The sequence below is a fragment of the Bos taurus genome, chromosome 13 (assembly GCF_002263795.3).
Source record: "Bos taurus isolate L1 Dominette 01449 registration number 42190680 breed Hereford chromosome 13, ARS-UCD2.0, whole genome shotgun sequence".
Lineage (NCBI taxonomy): Eukaryota > Metazoa > Chordata > Mammalia > Artiodactyla > Bovidae > Bos > Bos taurus.
The window spans coordinates 63,060,636-63,080,893 of NC_037340.1; the positions used below are offsets into that span (position 1 = coordinate 63,060,636).

At 38.7% G+C, this 20,258-nt stretch overlaps 1 protein-coding gene across 4 annotated transcripts in view; it reads left to right on the forward strand.

Annotated features, from left to right (window-relative positions):
* CBFA2T2 (CBFA2/RUNX1 partner transcriptional co-repressor 2) overlaps positions 1 to 20,258 on the forward strand; it is a 144,039-nt gene that overhangs the window by 102,948 nt on the left and 20,833 nt on the right. For all 4 annotated transcript variants that reach the window (XR_003037873.2, XM_002692301.7, XM_010811664.4 and 1 more), the window contains exons 4-6: positions 11,436 to 11,525; positions 15,895 to 16,076; positions 16,977 to 17,230. Coding sequence is in view for 3 of the 4 variants with exons in the window: in XM_002692301.7 (XP_002692347.3) it covers positions 11,436 to 11,525; positions 15,895 to 16,076; positions 16,977 to 17,230 (526 nt within the window). In the remaining variant the exon portion in view is untranslated. The remainder of the gene's footprint in view (positions 1 to 11,435; positions 11,526 to 15,894; positions 16,077 to 16,976; positions 17,231 to 20,258) is intronic.

The window sequence follows — 20,258 nt, forward strand, 5'->3', positions numbered from 1 at the left end:
ATATATTCAGTGCCTGGTGCATTGTTTCCTCATACAAATACAGTTTCTTTAGGATTTTCAAGGTACACATAATTTTTTTTTTGCCTATACTGAGGGACGAATCCATACTATAAGTTAGAGATTTTCTTACATTGACACCTGGGAGGGTTCAACTCTCAGTATATGTAAGAGAAGAGCTACCAGTTCTTAATGTTTGTAAATTGAATTCCTCAAGATTTACCTCAACTAAAAGCACACTGTGCTCCTGCATATTAGCCTCTTATGTAATAAAGATGATTCACACAACTTGGCAGTTCTCAAAGTGTAATTAGTGAGCCCTTGGATTTCTCAAGACCCTTTCAGGGAGCCCAGGAGGTCAAAAGCATTTTCATAATAATATTAAAGTATTACTTACGTTTCGACTCTTAATTCTCTCATGACTGTTCAATGAAATTTTCTAGAGATTATATGATGTAGGATATTGCAACACATTAAATGCGGAAGAATCCAGCTCTCTTTTATTAAGTTATGTAGCAGAGAGGTTTGTATATCTGTATTATACATAATAGTGTGTATCTGTAAACCCCAAATTCTTAATCTGTCCCTCTCCCACTTTCCTCTTTGGTAGACATAGTTTTTAATCATAAACAGATATTGGATTTTATCAGAAGCTTTTTCTGAGTCTATTGAGATGATAATATGGTTTTTATTCTTAAGTTTGTTAATGTCATGTATTACATTGATTGATTTCTGATTATTCATGGTGTATAATCCTTTTAAAGTATTGTTGGAATTGGTTTGCTAGTATTGTTGAGGATTTTTCCATCTATGTTCATCAGTGGTATTAACCTGTAGTTTTCTTTTTTTGTAATATCTTTATCAGGGTGATTGTCACCTAATAGAATGAGTTTGGAAGTATTCGCCCCTCTGCAAGTTTTTGAATAGTTTCAGGAGGATATGTGTTAACTCTTCTCTAAATGTTTGGTATAATTCACCTGTGAAGCCACCTGGTCCTGAACTTTTGTTTGTTGGGAGTTTTTTAATTACGTATTTAATTTCATTACTGGTAATTGGCCCACTCATATTTTCTATTTCTCCATAGTTCACATGGCAGATTGTATGTTTCTAAGAGTTTGTCCATTTCTTCTAGGTTGTCCCTTTTGTTGGCATATAGTTGCTCCTAATAGTCTCTTACAGCCTTTCATTTTTCTGTGGTATTGGTTGTAACTTCTGCTTTTTCATTTCTTATTTTATTGATTTGTGCCACCTCTTTTTTTATTAATCTGACTAAAGGTTTATCAGTTTTATTTATCTTTTCAAAGAACCAGTTCTTAGTTTCATTGATCATTTTTTAAAATCTCCACTTCATTTATTTCTGCTCTGATCTTTATGCTATTTTCCTTCTGCTAGCTTTGGGATTTGTTTTTTCTTCATTCTCTAGCTGCTTTAGGTGTAAGCTTAGGTTGTTTATTTGAGATTTTTCATATTACCTGAGGTAAATTAGTATCACTGTAAACTTCCCTCTTAGAACTGCTTTTGCTGCAACCCATAGGTTTTGGGGTGTCATATTTTTATTTGTCTCCAGGTATTTTTTTTTAATTTCCTCTTCGATTTCTTCAGTGATCCATTGGTTGTTTAGTAGCATATTGTTTAACCTCTGTGTGTTTGTGTTTTAAAAGATACTTGATATGATTTCAGTTTTCTGATGCTTTAATTGCCCAGCATGTGATCTGTCCTGCAGAATGTTCCATTAGCACTTGAAAAGAGTGAGTATCCTGCTGCTTTCAGATGGAATGCCCTATAAATATCAATTAAGTCCATCTGGTATAATTTGTCACTTAAGACCTGTATTTCCTTATTGATTTTCTGTCTGGGTGATATGTTCATTGATTAAACAGAGTATTAAGGTTCTTTGTGTCTGTTAACATTTGCCTTTATATTGCTCCTGTGTTGGGTGCATATATATATTACAATTGTTCTGTCTTCTTGGGTTGATTCTTTGATCATTATATTTGGTGGGTTTTTTTTTTGGTCGGGGGGAGAGAGGTTCGGCCATGCCACTCAGCTTGTGGAATCTTAGTTCCCCGCCCAGAAATTGAACCTGAGCCCTCGACAGTGAGAGCATGGTATCCTAACCACTGGACCACTAGGTAATTCCCAGTCACAGTCTTTAAAGTCTATTTTGTCTGATACGAGTATTGCCACTCTGACTTTATTTTGATTTCTATTTGCTTGGAATACCTTTTCCCATCTCCTCTCCTTCAGTCTGTATGTGTCTCGAGATCTGACACATACCTCATGCTCAGTCACTTAGTCCTATCTGACTGTACGCAACCCTTTGGACTGTAGCCCGCCAGGCTTAGGCAGCATATATATGGGTCCTGTTTTTGTGTCCATTCAGCCAGTCTGTCCTTTGGTTGGAGCACTTAGTTCATTTACATTTAAGGTAATTATCAGTATATATGCTTATATTGCCATTTTGTTCATTGTTTTTTGGATTTGTATTTTAGGTCCTTTTTTTCCTTTCTTCTTTTGTTCTCTTCTGTGATTTGATGACTATCTTTGCTGTTGTGTTTGAATTCCTTTTTTGTGTGTAGATATATTACAGATTTTTGTTTTGCAGTTACCATTAGGTTTTTGTATAGTGGTCTCTCTCTCTCTCTCTCTCTCTCTCTCTCTATATATGCACATGCTTGTTGTAAGTTGCTGATTTCTTTCAGAAGAGTTTTAGATACTCTGCATTTTGTACTCTGCTCCCCTCATGATTACTGTTTTGGGTTTTATATTTTACATCTAATTGTTTTATGTGTCCCTTAACTGCTTATTGTGGATATGGAAATGTTGCTACTTTAGTCTGCCCCACCCTCCAGGAGCTTTGTATATGGATGATTTCTTGCCTTTATTTATATTTGCCTTTACCAGTAAGCTTTTCCATTTCCTAATTTTTTCATCACTTTAAGTGTATTGTGCCACTCCTCTTTTTTTAGCAGTTTTTGCTAAAAAATCAGCTGATAGGATAGCCTTACTGGAGTTCCTTTGTATGTTATTTGTTACTTTTCCCTTATTGCTTTTAATATTCTCTGTTTATCTTTAATTTTTGTCATTTTGTTTACAAATGTGTCTTGGTGTGTTTTTCTGTAGATTAATCCTGTATAGGACAGTGCTTCCTGGGCTTCCAGGTTAAAGAAGTTTCCAGCTATCAACTCTTAATATTTTCTCAGTCTCTTTCTCTTTCTTCTCCTTCGGTGTCCCCTATAATGCAAACGTTACCGCACTTGATGTTGTTCTAGAGGTCTCTTACACTGTCTCCATTTCTGTTCATTCTTTTTTCTGTTTGGTAGCAGTGATTTCCATACTTTGTCATTCAGCTCATTTATCGATAATTCTACCTCATTTAGTCTACTATTGATTCCTTTTAGTGAATTTTTCATTTCAGTTATTGTATTCTTCACCTCTTTTGGGTTGTTTTTTATTATTTTCTAATTGTTTCTTGAAAAGTTCTGCTTTATTCTTCTGTGTATCCATTTTCCTCCCAAATTCTTTGATCATCTTTACAGTCATTATTCTGAACTCTTTCTTGGGTGGATTGCCTATCTCTACATCACCTGTTCTCCTGGGGTTTTATTTTGTTCCTTTGTCTGAAACATTCTTCTGTTGCCTCATTTTGTCTGCGTTTCTATTTGTATTTTTTTGTATGTGGTAGGTTAGTTACATTTCCTGATTCTGGAGAAGTAGCTCTCTGTAGGAGATATCCTATGCATCCCAGGAGTGCACTCCCCTCTCGTCATCCAAGGAACAGGGGCCAACTGTTCTACAGTAGTGTCTGGCATGCATTTGCAGACTTGGTTTTTATTCCCTTACAAAAGTTTGTATCCATAACAATTGTTTTTACTTCTCAGTTTTATTTTCAGAGATAGTGATTATTGATAGATGTAACCCACAATAATTAGAGGGTTTACAAGACTATAAAAGTTTATGAACTGCTGCTTTAAAACATTACTCAGTATTGTGTAGAAGAAACCACTTTCATACAAGGCAAAATGTAATAAATGACTTCTTTATCATGCGAGATTCTGTCCCTGTTGTTTTGTACAACTGTGGTTATTAGTGGTGGTTCATTATCATTGCTGTATAATGTTTCATTGTAGAAATATACCACAATTTATACTGTATAAAAATATTTATTTGGGGCTGTGTCGGGTTGTCGTTACTGCACAAGGACTTCTTTAGTTTCAGCAGGTGGAGACTACTCTGTATCTGCAATTCATGGGCTTCTCATTGCTGTGATTTCTCTTGTTGCAGAACATGGGGTCTAGAGCAAGGCTTTCAGTGGTTGTCTTGCACAGGCTTAGTTGCTCTGCAGCATGTAGAATCTTCCTGGACCATGAATCGAACCTGTGTCCCCTGCATTGGCAGCTTAACCACAGTTTATAGTTTTCAATGGACATTTGAGTTTTTTACATTTTGAGGCAGCATCGTAGGTCCCCCAACACCACTCCCACGTTTTGAGATTTGCTAGAATTCTCGGGATTTGGCATATTGTTGTGCCCAGAGCTGAGATTTAATACAGAAATATAATAAGAATACGCAGCTGGATCAGAAAGGTGAGACACAGTCAGGATCTGGAGGAATCCATGTGTAGGCTTCCTTTTTCCCCTGTATCCCATCTGTGAAGATAACAGCAGCATATGTGTGATGTTTCTACCCAAGGAACCCCATTAAACACTCGATGAGTGGGCACATAGGCACTCTGTGCAGCATGTATGAAACTCCAGACTCCTAGAAGGAAAGTTAGTGTTGAGCATAAATCAGAGCTTGTAAAAATAGTACTGTCATCCATTGAGGGAAGGTGTTTTTGTTTCTTTGTTTGGGGTGACAGGGGGTCTGTTTATTGGTCAGATTTTAGAGTACCATGGAAAAGTCTTTCTGACTCTAGACTAATAAAATTTACCTTAAATGTCAAAATGAGTTTGAACATAATTGGAAGCAAAGTAGACATCAGAATTTGTCTGATGCCATTTCCAGCAGCAAATTACTTTAAGTAGCATCTGCTTAATTTCAAGAGTAAAAGGAAAAAATGACAGCTCATTTGCACATGCATGCACACACAAAACGAATTTTTTCCAGCTATGAGCTATGAAAATATACGTTTTGTTTGTTTGTTTGGAGTCTCTATCTCAAGGAGAGCAGAGAAGACTTGAAGAGAAAACATCTTGAGGATACAGTGGAGTGGTTTGCTAGTCCTCGACAGTGAAAGTGTTAGTTGCTCAGTCATGTCCGAATTTGCAAATCTATCAACTGCAGCCTGCCAAGCTCCTCTGTTCATGGGATTCTCCAGGCAAGAGTACTGGCGTAGGGTGCCATTCCCTTCTCTAGGGGATCTTCCCGACACAGAGATCGAAACTAGGTCTCCTGAATTGCGGGTAGATTCTTTACCATCTGAGCCAATTGTCTCTTTTAAATGGTTGTGCTTGGGTTAAAGTTTCGTTTTTTTTCTCTTTCAGATTTTTTAATTGTTTGATCATGAGGTGGTAAGATACACATAGCACAAAATTTACCACCTTAACTGTTTTTTTCATCTTAACCATTTTTAAGTGCACAGTTCACTGGTACTAAATATACTCATTGTTGTGCAACATCAACCACCATCTACCTTCAGAAGTTTTTTTATCTTTTGGAACTGTAACTTGTGCCCTTAAGCAATGATTCCCTGTTTCATTCTTTCCTCAGCTCTGTCAGCCATCATTCTACTTGACTACTCTAGGTACCTCATATTAGTGAAAGCACAGTATTTATCTTTTTGTGGCCGGCTTATTTCAGTTATATAATATTGTCAAGGTTCACCCTATTAGTCTAGAGTCATGTTGTAGCATGTCTTACAATTTTCTCCCTGTTATGAGTTAATACTTCATTATACACACACTCACACACATACACACACTGTTTTGCTTATGCCTTCATCCATTGATGAATACTTGAGATGCTTTCACTTTTTCAGTTATGAAAAGTTTTGTATCAGTGTAGGAAATTATAAGTTCCTAGACACCAGTCAGTGCCCCAACATTGCAAGCAGGCTTTCCTAAGGTTAGCAATTGTTGACCAACTATATTGTTTATTCTGTACAAAGGCCATTGTAAATAATGAGCATTTTTATGTATAGTACATGTATGCAAGCATTGCACTGAACAGTGGAATTGTGATTTCATAGGCTATGCTAAGTCACTCCAGTGACTTAGCCCACTCTGTGCGACCCCATAGACGGCAGCCCAACAGGCTCCCCCGTCCCTGGGATTCTCCAGGCAAGAACACTGGAGTGGGTTGCCATTTCCTTCTCCAATGCATGGAAGTAAAAAGTGAAAGGGAAGTCGCTCAGTTGTGTCCAACTCTTAGCAACCCCATAGACTGCAGCCTACCAGGCTCCTCCATCCAAGGGATTTTCCAGGCAAGAATCATAGGGTATACATGTATGTAAATTTAGTATATAAGGCCAAATTGTTTTTCCAAGTTTATGCCAGTTTATATTCTCACATATTGAGATTTTCACTGAGATCAACATCTCGGGGCTTCCCTGGTGGCTCAGTGGTAAAGAATCTACCTGCCCAGTGTAGGAGAGTCGGGTTCAATCCCTAATCTGGGACAGTCCCACACACTGCAGAGCAGTTAAGCCCATGTGTCACAACTATTGCACATATGCCTTGGAGCCTGGGAGCCACAACGTGGCACCCACGTACCACAGCAGCTGAAGCTGGTACATCCTAGAGCCTGTGCTCCACAAGAGAAGCCACTGCAATGAGAAGCCTGTGTACTGCAACTAGAGAATAGCCCCCACTCGCTGCAACCGGAGAAAAGCCCACACAGCAACAAAGACCCAGAATAGCCAAAACTAGATAGATAGATAAATAAAAATAAATAAGCTTATTTAAAAAAAAAAAAAGATCAGCATTTTATGCAGACATAGGCAAATGGATTTGTGGACACAGTGGGGGAAGAAGAGGGTGGGACAAATTTAGTAGCATCGAAATACATACGTTACCATGTGTAAAATAGATAGCTAGTGGGATATTGCTGTATAACACAGGGTGCTCAGCCTGCTGCTCTGTGAAAACCTAGAGGGGTAGGATGGCGGGGGTGGGGAGAGAGCCTCAAGGGTTAGAGGATATATATCTGCTTATGGCTGATTCACATTGTTGGACATTAGAAACCAATACAAGATTATAATGCAGTTATCCTCTAATTAAAATAGATTTTTAAAAAGATGAGTGTCTTAGTCCTTTTGGGCTTTTATAATAGAGTATTAAAGAATAGGTGGCTTATAAACAACAAATATTCATTTCTCACAGCTCTCAAGGTTGGTAAGTTCAAGATCAAAGTTCAGCATATTAGGTGTCTGGTGAGAGCCCACTTCCTGGTTCATAGATGGTCTTCTCACTGTGTCCTCACAGGGCGGAAGAGGCAAGAGAGCTTTCTGGGATCTTTTTTATAAGAGCTCTAATGCCATTCATTAGGGTTCTGTCCTCCTGACCTAGTCATCTCCCAAAGGCTGTGCTTCCAAATATTGGAAATGAAGTTTCGGTGTAGAAATTTTGAGGGCTTACGGAAACATGTAATCTATAGTAATTGGTATTGAAACTATATTTGGAGACAAATGTTTGTTAAATTTAATATCTATTTGTTGTTAAAAAATGCACACCTAGCAGGAATTTCCTTAATCTGATGACAGTTGTATGTATAAACCGAAAACCTTCAGCAGACCTCTGCTTAATGGTGAAATTTCAAAAGCTTTCCCTCAGATAATAGGAACCAGATAGAAAGTCTATTCTCTGTAAACCTGAACATTATAGCCTAGTAAATAAGATATAAGGATTGGAAAAAGATAAACAAAACTGTCATTATTTGTAAATAAAATGATTGTCTTATGTATGTTGCATTTGAGCTTACCAGTCTGTTCTTTTTCCTGTCTTTTTTTTCCTTTTTCCCTTTTCTTTTTCTTTTTTTCTACCCTCTTGGTGAAAACTTGTCTAATTTGGTAGAAAATTAACACCTTTAGATTATTATATTTCCCCAATCCGTGAAAGCCTTATTTGATCTTCTATTTACGTAAGGAATGGTTAAGATTTTGGCAAGCATATATAAATGCACAGTCATTCCATGTGGAGAAAGCTTGCTTAGCACAGTCAGAAAAGATCACATAGGTAGCATAGCCAGAGTTTAGTTCACCTGTGTGCATTTGGTATTTCTGTTGTGTAAGAGGTAAGGTCCTGGTTGTCCTTAACTATACCAGGAAGCAAGGGTGGCAATTTCCACTGCAAGGTAAAGATAAATGTTTTCTACTCTGGCTACTTATCTGGAAAATACACATTCTGGAAGGTAGTTTATGCCTTAAACTAGACAGTTCCTTTGACTTCCCAGTATTTCTCCTTGACATTCATCCTAAGAAAATGACAACCAATGTGCACTAACAGTATTTATAAGGCCAAAAAAAATTAGAACCAGCTAAATGTTCTATAAATGCCTGAGTAAATGACAGTACCTCAGTTTAATGGAATATGATATGGTCATGTCCAGTCTGATTCAGAGATGTAAAAAAAAAGGTGTGTGTAAGTCACTCTGGTTGAGTCCGACTCTGCGAGTCGAACCTGGCTGCTCTGTCCGTGGAATTCTCCAGGCAAGAACTCTGGAGTATGTTGTCATTCCCTTCTCCAAGGGATCTTCCCAACCCAGGGATCAAACCCAGGTCTCCCACATTAGCAGGCAGATCCTTTACCATCTGAGCCACCAGGGAAGCTCCAACAGAAAGGTAAAGTATACCTATTCTTCCTGACAAATACAGCAAAAAAAAAAAAAAGAACAGTTACATAAAGCAAAATTAAGACTCTTGAAGATAGAAGAAAGCAGATTGGCTAGTGACCTTGAGACCCAAGGAAATACATAGCAGTGAGTTCCCTTGGTTTTATGCTTTCATCATATATCCTGGACTGTGGTCTGGAGAAATCAGTAACAAGGAAATGCTGATGAGCACAGACAAAAGCAAACCAAAAACCACCACCACAACAAACCCACCTTTTTCTAGCCAAAGGACTAGGAAAGGATCTTCCAAGTAAGGTAGAAAACTTTTAGAAAAAAATCACTCTATTGTAGTCGACCAGCTCAGGAAAAAAAAAATAATAATGTACAACCTTCCCTCTCCCATAAGAGACCTAGTGGGGAGTCTGAGCTCCCACCACTGCCCATCAGTAAGGAACCCCTCCTTCCTCTTCTGATCAACAGGTTGAGTGGGAAACTTGGGATTATACCGCAGCTGGCAGTTTCAGAGATTCTCCTGTTCTCAACGGCACAGTGATGGAGGATGCCTCAAAAACAGTTTTTTGACAGGGGTTTTGAGTCAGCCATCATAAAAATGCTTCAGTGAGCAGTTACACAAATGAAGAAATACAAAGGTCTCAGCAAGGACATAGAAGGTATAAAGTAGAACTAAATGCAAATTGGAGAACTGACAAATATAACGAAATTATAAAAATTCAGTGATGGACTCAACAATAGACTGGAAAGAATCAGTAAACTTGAAGCTAGAGCACTTGAAAAAACTACCCAGTCTATACAACATAGAGAAGTTAAAAAAAAATGAATAGAACCTTGGAGATTCGAAAGAGGTCTGAGTCATAGTAGGAGGAAAGAAAGAATGTGGGGCTAAAATAAAGGCTGAAAATATAACAAAAGACCTGTATCTATAGATTCAACAGCTGAGCAGACCTCAAACGAGACATCACATCTGAGGAATTCCCTCGTGGTCCAGTGGTTAGGAGTCCATGCTGTCACTGCTGAGCACCCTGGTTCAGTTCCTGGCTGGGGAACTAGAAAACCCCACAAGCTGCATGTCCTGTTCTTTGTGCCCCATGGACTGTAGCCCGCCAGGCTGCTCTGTCCATGGAATTCTCCAGGCAAGAACACTGGAGTGTGTTGCCATTTCCTTCTCCAGGGGACCTTCCTGACCCAGGGATTGAACATGGGTCTCACATATTGCAAGCAGATTCTTTACTGTCTGAGCCACCGGGGAGGCCCTTCTCTTATACTTAATTTTTGTTCCCTGATTGTCAGTAGATTTGGTTGCATTATATACCTGTCATTTACAAAATCAGGCACTCAGGTTTAAAAGGAATTTTTTTATATGAAATGGGATAAACTGTTCAAACATTTTCATTTAACCTGGTTAAATTTGATACATTCTTTTTTCTAAAGAAATATTTTAGTTTTTACTCAATATTGTATGCTATATTTGGAAAATCAAACATAATTTCACATCTAGAAATAACTACTGTTGTAATTTTCCTTCCAGATACTTAAAATATTATATAAATGTGTGTTTTTTTCAAAAATGTATTATTAGAATATACCTCTATGTTACTGGTTTTTCACTTAGTATATTATAGGTATCTTGCTTCATTTATGCATACAAATCTACCACCCTAAGTATTCTAATGTATTATGCATTATAATAATGCATTATTAATAATTAATAATAAATGCATTATAATTTTTAATGCAGTATTGTGTTGGTGGACCTATATATTTTCCATCTCTTATTAAGAAGCAATACTTTGCTGATGAATAATTTGTGCGGTACATGTTACGTCTTTGAACACTTGATGATTTTATATAAATAAATCCTTGAAGTTGTCATTGTTCTTTTAGGCAAGCAAGAATTCAGATTAATGTTTTGTTTTTAACTTAGTATGCTGTGTTTTAAGGAATTGAAGTAAAAATAAAAATGGTTTGTGAACTTTGAAGAAAATATTTGTATTGTTATATTCCTCTTAGAGAAGCTGAGAATCCTAGTTTAAAGAAAGACTTGAAAAAATACTGGGGAAATGCTGAAAAGTTTCCTGGGAATACTAAAATTTAGCTAGTGGAAGTCTGCTCACTTGGAGGTACTCTGATTTGTAAACTGACCACTTGAAGAGCACCTATTTTTGTTATTAACTTCCAGCTTAGAAGATTTAGGGAACTGATGCTAGGAGGTAGGCAGAACCAATGAAGAAATGAACTGAAGAAATGAGGCTCCAAGTCATTAAGTTGGTACTGTGGACTAATTTGGGAACTGTTCAACTGGAAACACTGTACCCTTGGTTACTTGTACCTAAGGTGACTTGTGATGAGCCCCTCAAGACAGGGGACCTCAGTGCCATTCTTCACGGGAGGAATGCAATGCCCTATTTTGCCTAGGCTGCTGAACCTTACGGGGAACTTACTAGATTTGGGACAGTTGAGAAGAAAATCAAAGAGGCTGGATTTCTTTCATAAAGGAAACAGAATCTGGTTAACTTTTGAGAGGGATCTGGGTTCACAATAGTGCTCTTGGAATTATCCTCATTATTTCAAAGGGCTCAGCACTGTCAGATTTATGTTAGGATAACACTGTCCAGTTTTTGAAGTTGAACAGTGTTATTTTCTTTTTTCAGAACTCAACAGTAACAATTGAAGAATTCCATTGCAAGCTCCAGGAGGCTACAAACTTTCCTCTTCGTCCTTTTGTTATTCCATTCCTCAAGGTAATTTTTATAACTACTGATTGTAAATTATCTTCAGCATTTCTTCAAAGCTGCTACTGATCCCTCTTCTACGATCTCCATCAGGGCAGCTTGCCACATTTTCATGTCTTTGTTTTATTGGAGGCTGCTAGAGAAAATGTGAGTGCCGTTTTCAGATAAGGTTCATGTTTGGTGAGATGAGAGTTGCAAAAGCCTTGAGTTGTGGTTTATATGCAGACACTGTTGATGACACACAGAAGGAGCAGGTGGGAGGTGGGGAACAGGAGTGGGTGGGCTAGAGGTGTATGCATGACACGGTGGTTGGGCTCTTGGCAGAAGAAGTAACTGAACACTCTCTTGGTTGTGGCCACCGGGTAAAGAGTGTGTGTTATCAGTGGAGGCTGTCAAAACAGAGGCCTTTGCAGTTAGGACTAATCCTGAGGGTATGTGGAAGAGCATGTGGGAAGTCATTATTTGCTTCTCTCTTCCCCCCATTTAGTCTAGTTTCTAATTATGTCCTCTGAAATTAATTGTCCTCTGGAACATACCTTTTGGGGACATTGTTTAAAATTATTGTGCATCCCTGATATGTGAGTCCGGGTTAAATTTACATATAAAAGATGACAATTTTATTTTGAATTAATTTTGTGCTCACAAAAAAGTTTTAAGATGGTACAGTAAAATTCAGATTCTCTGAATGTTAATATTTTATCACATCATTATTATTCTATAATTTTTTCCACAGAAATGTTTTGGAATAAGCTGCAAGCATGATACATATGAATACTTTAGTATAATTATCGAATCTAGAAAGTAACATTGATACAGTATTATCTATAGATCTTATTCATATTCACCAGATGTCCCACAAATGTCCTTTTTAGCAAAATGTCCTGATTTTTGGTCCCGCATCTAATTCAGGATCACATGTTGGATTACACTGTCATGTCTCCCTTCAGTTCATTTTAATCAGGAACAGCTTCTCAGTCTCTTATGATCTGGATTTTAAAGAGTGTGTGATTTTATAGCATATACTTCAATTTGGGTTTTTCTGATGGTGCTTTATGATTACAACAAGGTTATGCATTTATCACTGCATGCTGTCAGGAGACATAGATGTTCATTTGTCTCGTAATTGGTGGTGTTGATTTTGATTAGTTGGTAAAGGTGCTGTGCCACTGGTGCTATTTTTCCCTATTAAACAGTAATTTTTAAAAACAAGAGACACATTAATGCATATACATGTATTGATGAACCTGTTTGTAGAGAAGGAATGGAGGTGCACACGTAGAGAACACACTTGTGGACACAGTTGAAGGGAGAGAGTGGGACAAATGGAAAGAGTAGTGTTGATATATATACACTATCATGTTCAAAATAGATAGATGGTGGAGAGTTGCTGTATATCACAGGGCGCCAAGCCTGATGCTCTGATGACCTCGAATTACAGCTGATTAGAGTGGTTATATAGCAGAAACCAGCACAACATGGTAAAGCAGTTTTCTTCCAATTAAATAATAAATTAAAAAAAGAACAAGTGATACTATAACTCATAAAGATGTTTAAAAACTGAACCTGTGTCTGTGACACAATTTGAATTGTATTTAATTCAACTCATTATTAATGAGGGAATCTATAAAGTGTTATAACCTGTTCAGGAGAGAAGCCAAAGAATATACATTATAGATCAGGATTGTTGCTAAGAATATGCAAACAGGGAATTCCCTGGCCGTCCAGTGGTTAGAGCTCTGCCCTTCCACACTGCAGGGGGCACAGTTTCGGTCCCTGGTCCAGAAATTATGATTCTGCATGCCACAAGGTGTGGCCAAAATAAAAAATGCAAACAAAAGTAAAATTGGCTGCTTCTACAGTGGGGCAAGGGAAAAGTCCCTAGAACCTTTGCTGCATGTAATTTTATGCACGTTCACAGACAGCAAGTTTTTGCATTGCCATCGAAAGGTTAAGTTGACAGTGTTATAAAATAGGTCAAAGGCAATGAAAGGCTAGGGTCAGACACCATTGTATTCTAGACCATGCACAGTTTGGAAACTAATGACCCGTATCCAGCCCACTACATGGTTTTACCAAGCGCTAGAAAGAAGAATGATTTTTACAGATGAACATTGGGATCGGTTTGATGATAGGAAATACTTATTTTCAACCCCAAATAAGCTAAAAATGTTATCCTCAGTCCGTCGCTAGCAAATGAATTTCATTCTTTTCATTAATAGTAGACTATTAACAAACAAAAAAAAACTGAACTCAAATTTTTTATATTTTGACTTTTGTCAATACAGTATTTGTGGAAATTTAATTTCTCCTTTATCACAATGTGAGTACTCACATAATATCAGTTCTTGTCTCGACAAAATAAATATGCCCCTGTACCTTCTTTATTTCCTAAGAAAATGTAATAGCATCAAAAGGTTGAGTCAACTTACTGAAGTACTGATTCTAGTGTTTGGGGTTTTTTAAATGAGAACGTTAGAGACACGCAAGGAAATGCACAGGTCTCCATGCACAGCCTGTGTTGGGCTCTTTTCTGATGGCATTGACGCCTTGGGCTCTCAGAGCCGTCTGGGATGCCTTTTTCAGCCTTGAAACAGCTGTGTGAGTTCTATCTTGGTCTCTTTTCTGTATATCAGAGCCAGTAGATAATTATTTCCCCCAAGACTCCAGAATCAGAGAGATTTGGGAAATTTGTGTTAATAGGAAACAATTAACATTTTAAAAAATTCATTAAAGGGCACATGTCATAAGCGTAGAGATCTAACATTGTATATTTTCCAGTTAAGTTTTTACAGTTGCTACAAGATTGAAGTTATAAAATAGAAAACTTTAAAAGTGTTTTATATCATCAAATTCTCTATTCTTAACTAGTTATTTTGGAAAACAGCATGAGGTAGGTTGTTCTGGCAGCTTTTTGGCTAGCATTTGGGTTTTTGTCAATTTATTTCTGCTTTAAAACAGTCACTAATTATGGTGCTTGCTAAATTAACTGTTGGTAAAGGGATGAGTACTTGCATGTATTAAACTCTCCTTTCACTTGCTCGTCTGTTTCCCTTGGGATAAAGGCTTATTATGAGCTCAGTCTGAGTTGTTTTAAAATTTGAGGGAAAATATAATTATTTTTTTAATTAAGTATGGGGAAAGTATATTTTATACATGAAGGACTTATAGTTAAGTTTAAAGGTGCACAGGGTTTTTTGTATGATTTGTCTCATTAGAGGTTTAAGTGTGAGGAGAAGGAAAAATAATCAGTACATCAAGAATTATCCTTTTACAAAATAAGGGAATGTGCTCAATGGAGCAGCACAGTAAGAAATAGATTCTGCCCGTGGGACACCTGTGTATACTCAGATACTACACTAGTCTAAGGCTTGTTGCCCCGTTCCTATCACTCCTGTTACTTTTTTCAAGACCCCATGTTCCAACTAAGCCAGAATAATTGCTGTTTACAGAATTCCATGGCAGCTCTAAGAGAGAACGGGAAGGGAAGGTTTTTGTGCTATCAGAATGTCCTAGGATTCAGAAAAGAGTGAAGTGAAGTCCCTAAGTTGTGTCCAACTTTTTGCGACCCCATGGACTGTAGCCTACCAGGCTCCTTGGTCCATGGGATTTTCCAGGCAAGAGTACTGGAGTGGGTTGCCATTTCCTTCTCTAGGGGATCGTCCCAACCCAGGGATCAAACCTGGGTCTCCTGCATTGTAGGAACCAGGACTTAAAATGAGAAAGGAAAGAGTGAGTGCCTCCTATTCCCGTGTATATGCTATGTATATGCTAAGTCACTTCAGTCGTGTCCGACTCTGTGTGATCCCATAGATGGCAGCCCACCAGGCTCCCCTGTCCCCGGGATTCTCCAGGCAAGAACACTGGAGTGGGTTGCCATCTCCTTCTCCAATGCATGAAAGTAAAAAGTGAAAGTGAAGTCACTCAGTCGTGTCCGACCCTCAGCGACCCCATGGACTGCAGCCTTCCAGGCTCCTCCATCCATGGGATTTTCCAGGCAGGAGTACTGGAGTGGGGTGCCATTGCCTTCTCCATGTAGGCATTACTAATTCTCTAACTGGTCAAAGTGTTCAAAAATGTTTAAGTTTTGCAACTATTATGTTCAACAAACCTTTATTGAGCTTTGACTCTGTACTGGGGCCACAAAGATAAATAAAGCACAGTTTCTTGCTTAAAGGGATTTAGATCTTGTGGGGACAGTAGACAAGTTAATAATTTAAGCTCAGTATAATGGATGTCATATGGAAATTGGACTAACAAGGAGAGAAGGGCTTTTGTTTTGTGTCATCCTGTTTGTGAAAGCCTTTGGAGGTGCAGAGGCCTGTGTGTAGGGCCCAACACTGGGAAAACTGCCTTCCAGCCCCTGCCTCTTCTTTTCAAGGCCAACCTGCCTCTGCTGCAGCGAGAACTGCTGCACTGTGCTCGGGCCGCCAAGCAGACCCCATCCCAGTACCTGGCTCAGCACGAACACCTTCTGCTCAACACAAGTATTGCGTCTCCTGCTGACTCTTCTGAGCTGCTCATGGAAGTGCATGGAAATGGAAAAAGGCCCAGTCCAGAAAGGTAAGCCAAGAAGAGCTGCTTTGTCCTTGATTTTCTGGAACGGCTCTGAGCTTTCCCTTTCTTGTGAAAGAAAAAGAACTGGATGACTGTGGTTATATATAGGTATGGACTCAGAATTTCTAAGGCTAGTTTTGCTTTGTCACAGCATCAGGCAGCAGAATGCTTTTCAACTCTTCAAATGACTCTGTACACCCCTGCTGATAAATTCTGCTCTCAAGTATTCTGTGTGTCCACTGCTCCAAAACCATAGAAAATATAATCTTGTTTAAGGCATTTTTTTCTGATGTAAAGTCTTATAAACGTGTAATCACTTTACTTTGAAAATTGAAATTATATTAATTTAATTTATCCTGGAAATTTATGTATGAGTATCTAACACTATTTTCTATGGTTTGTTGAGGAAGCAACATTTTAATAACAGTGGAAATTTTGCTACAATTGAAGCAAATGACTAAAAATCCTACCAAATCACAAGTATATTAATTATGTGAGCTTTTTTCCTCCTATGTGGAGAATTGTCTCTTTCCAATACTGACCTCCACAGTAGCAAATTTGACATTGAACAGCATTTCTAAACATAGTTGAACCCATAATCTTCGATAGTCCTGTCAAGTAAGAAAATGTGTCATCTCCTTAATTTCTCCTTTGCTTCATGAGGTTGAGATGTTTCTGCTTGGTGTGGATGGGTTTGACCTCTCCTCTTATGCTGGGATAAATCAGTGGTTGCCTTTATCTGCCTGGCCCCTGAAGACATTTCAGTTCATGCCTCATCTCACACTGTTCTTAACATCTTCCTGTTTGTGAAAATGCACGATACATAGCACACAGTAGGTGCCTAGGAAATGTTTGCGCCAACACTCGCTGACAGGCTCAGACGTGTACTTGCCCGTTCTTCTACAGGCGGGAAGAGAGCAGTTTTGAAAGAGACGCAATTGCTCCTGAGCCTCCTGCCAAGAGAGTGTGTACCATTAGCCCTGCTCCCCGGCACAGTCCTGCCCTCACTGTGCCCCTCATGAATCCTGGGGGCCAGTTCCATCCTACTCCTCCGCCTCTTCAGCACTACACCTTAGAAGATATCGCAACTTCCCACCTATATCGTGAGCCCAGCAAGATGATAGAACATCGAGAAGTTCGTGATAGACACCACAATCTTAGTAAGTGGCATAAACAGCACGATAATGATTTAAATTCAGATTGAATTCGTGGTTTTCTTTCCTTCTTAGTGATAAAATACTATCATCATTGCTTTTTTTCCCACTGATAAAACAATATCATACATGAAAAGAATGTTAGAATTACAGTATTCTCATTTGAAATTTATCTCAATTCATACTTTGTTTCTATTATCATTATAGGGTGGAAGTGGGCTAAACATATTTTAGGAAATACACAATGAAAAGCATTTAAAAATAAAGGGGTATTATTTATTCTGATACATTTCAGAAGGGAAATGGAGAATGGCAAAGTGAGATAAAATTACATTTAGGAAATCTGGGTGAAGGGTATATGAGAATTCTTTACTCTTGCAACATTTCTGTAGGTCTGAGTTTATTACAGAGTGAAATGTTTTAGAAGTTAAACAACAAAGATGTAAAACGTGGTGAAAGGTACAGAGACATTTAGGTCAGAGGTGAGGCATACCTGAAATTAAATCTTGATTCTGCATTATAACTAGCTGTGTGATCTGATGCAAGTTGCATAGGCTTTCTGTGCCTCGGCTTACTCATTTCTAAAATGGAGAGAAAACCACCCCCTGTGCTGGGTCATTGTCATGTGCCAGGAATGCCTGGCATATGCGTCCTCAGCAACCATTAAATTTAAGAAAAAAACAAAAAGTCCCCTAGCAAACCTCACCTGAGATCAGTTTTGGTTTTTTTTTTTTTTTTTAATTAAATTTTTTTTTCAATTATGAAAGTATGATAACATTTACAAGAGACTCAGAAAATGCAGAGTGAGATCAGTTTTGAACAAAGCTCTTTGTCATGTACTCATGTAACTTTACTGCAGAAGGTTCTTTGCAGTTGTTCTGCTGAGGTGTGTCAGAGCAGAGAACCAGAGGGCTACTAGCTTCCAGGATTGCCCATGCATTTCCATTTGTGGGTTGCCCTGTGGAGTAAAAAGCTGCGAAACATTTGCCTGTCCCCCTCTGACTTAGACTCACTGTCATCTTTCAGAGACTTGAACCACAGTAGGGCTCTGGCTTCATGCAGTGGTAGCTGAATGGTGAGGGCCGTGACAGCAGTGATGTTCTCAGCCGCCAACATTTACTGAGTCTTAAGTACTTAGATTGTGGTATATGTCGGTTGTCTCAGTTAATCCTCACACATGGGGCTCCATGGAGTTTACATCTTTTTATACATGAAAATAGACAGAACTGTGGCCAGAATCACATAGCTAGAAAGTAGCAAAAACAAGATTCTGACCCCAGTTGTCTGATGCTGAGAGCTTGGCTATATTCCCAGTATGCTATGATGCCTCCCTTCGCAGCTGTTCTGTATGTTTCATTTTGTTAAAAATGAGACTTCCTATTGATTTCTTCTATATTCATACAAGTTTTTTTGCCATTTGAATCCATTAGAGAGAAGTATGCCACAAACTAGCTATAAGTGCATTTTGGTCAGGTTTTCCTTATATTTCTACCAGTTTTAGAAAGAGGTTTTTTTTTTTTCATCTTGAAGTGTTCTGCTCGAAAGATCTTTTAATCCTCTACCTTGATGGTTCTGTTTTACAATCAGCCATTTGTCTTCCAATCTGGATATCAGATCAGTCGCTCAGTTGTGTCCAACTCTTTGCAACCCCATGAATCACAGCATGCCAGGCCTCCCTGTCCATCACCAACTCCCGGAGTTCACTGAGACTCACGTCCATCGAGTCAGTGATGCCATCCAGCCATCTCATCCTCTGTCGTCCCCTTCTCCTCTTGCCCCCAATCCCTCCCAGCATCAGAGTCTTTTCCAATGAGTCAACTCTTCCCATGAGGTGGCCAAAGTACTGGAGTTTCAGCTTTAGCATCATTCCTTCCAAAGAAATCCCAGGGCTGATCTCCTTCAGAATGGACTGGTTGGATCTCCTTGCAGTCCAAGGGACTCTCAAGAGTCTTCTCCAACACCACAGTTCAAAGGCATCAATTCTCCGGCGCTCAGCCTTCTTCACAGTCCAACTCTCACATCCATACGTGACCACAGGAAAAACCATAGCCTTGACTAGACGAACCTTTGTTGGCAAAGTAATGTCTCTGCTTTTGAATATGCTATCTAGGTTGGTCATAACTTTCCTTCCAAGGAGTAAGCGTCTTTTAATTTCATGGCTGCAGTCACCATCTGTAGTGATTTTGGAGCCCAGAAAAATAAAGTCTGACACTGTTTCCACTATTTCCCCATCTATTTCCCATGAAGTGATGGGACCAGATGCCATGATCTTCATTTTCTGAATGTTGAGCTTTAAGCCAGCTTTTTCACTCTCCACTTTCACTTTCATCAAGAGGCTTTTGAGTTCCTCTTCACTTTCTGCCATAAGGGTGGTGTCATCTGCATATCTGAGGTTATTGATATTTCTCCCGGCAATCTTGATTCCAGCTTGTGTTTCTTCCGGTCCAGCGTTTCTCATGATGTACTCTGCATATAATGTAAACAAACAGGGTGACAATATACAGCCTTGACGTACTCCTTTTCCTCTTTGGAACCAGGCTGTTGGTCCATGTCCAGTTCTAACTGTTGCTTCCTGACCTGCATACAAATTTCTCAAGAGGCAGATCAGGTGATCTGGTATTCCCATCTCTTTCAGAATTTTCCACAGTTTATTGTGATCCACACAGTCAAAGGCTTTGGCATAGTCAATAAAGCAGAAATAGATGCTTTTCTGGAACTCTCTTGCTTTTTCCATGATCCAGCGGTTCTTGGCAATTTGATCTCTGGTTCCTCTGCCTTTTCTAAAACCAGCTTGAACATCAGGAAGTTCACGGTTCACATATTGCTGAAGCCTGGCTTGGAGAATTTTGAGCATTACTTTACTAGCGTGTGAGATGAGTGCAATTGTGCGGTAGTTTGAGCATTCTTTGGCATTGCCTTTCTTTGGGATTGGAATGAAAACTGACCTTTTCCAGTCCTGTGGCAGATTCTGTAATTTTCTCCAGTCCTCTTTTGAAAACATATGCCATAATAAAATAGTTCGTACCTAATCATT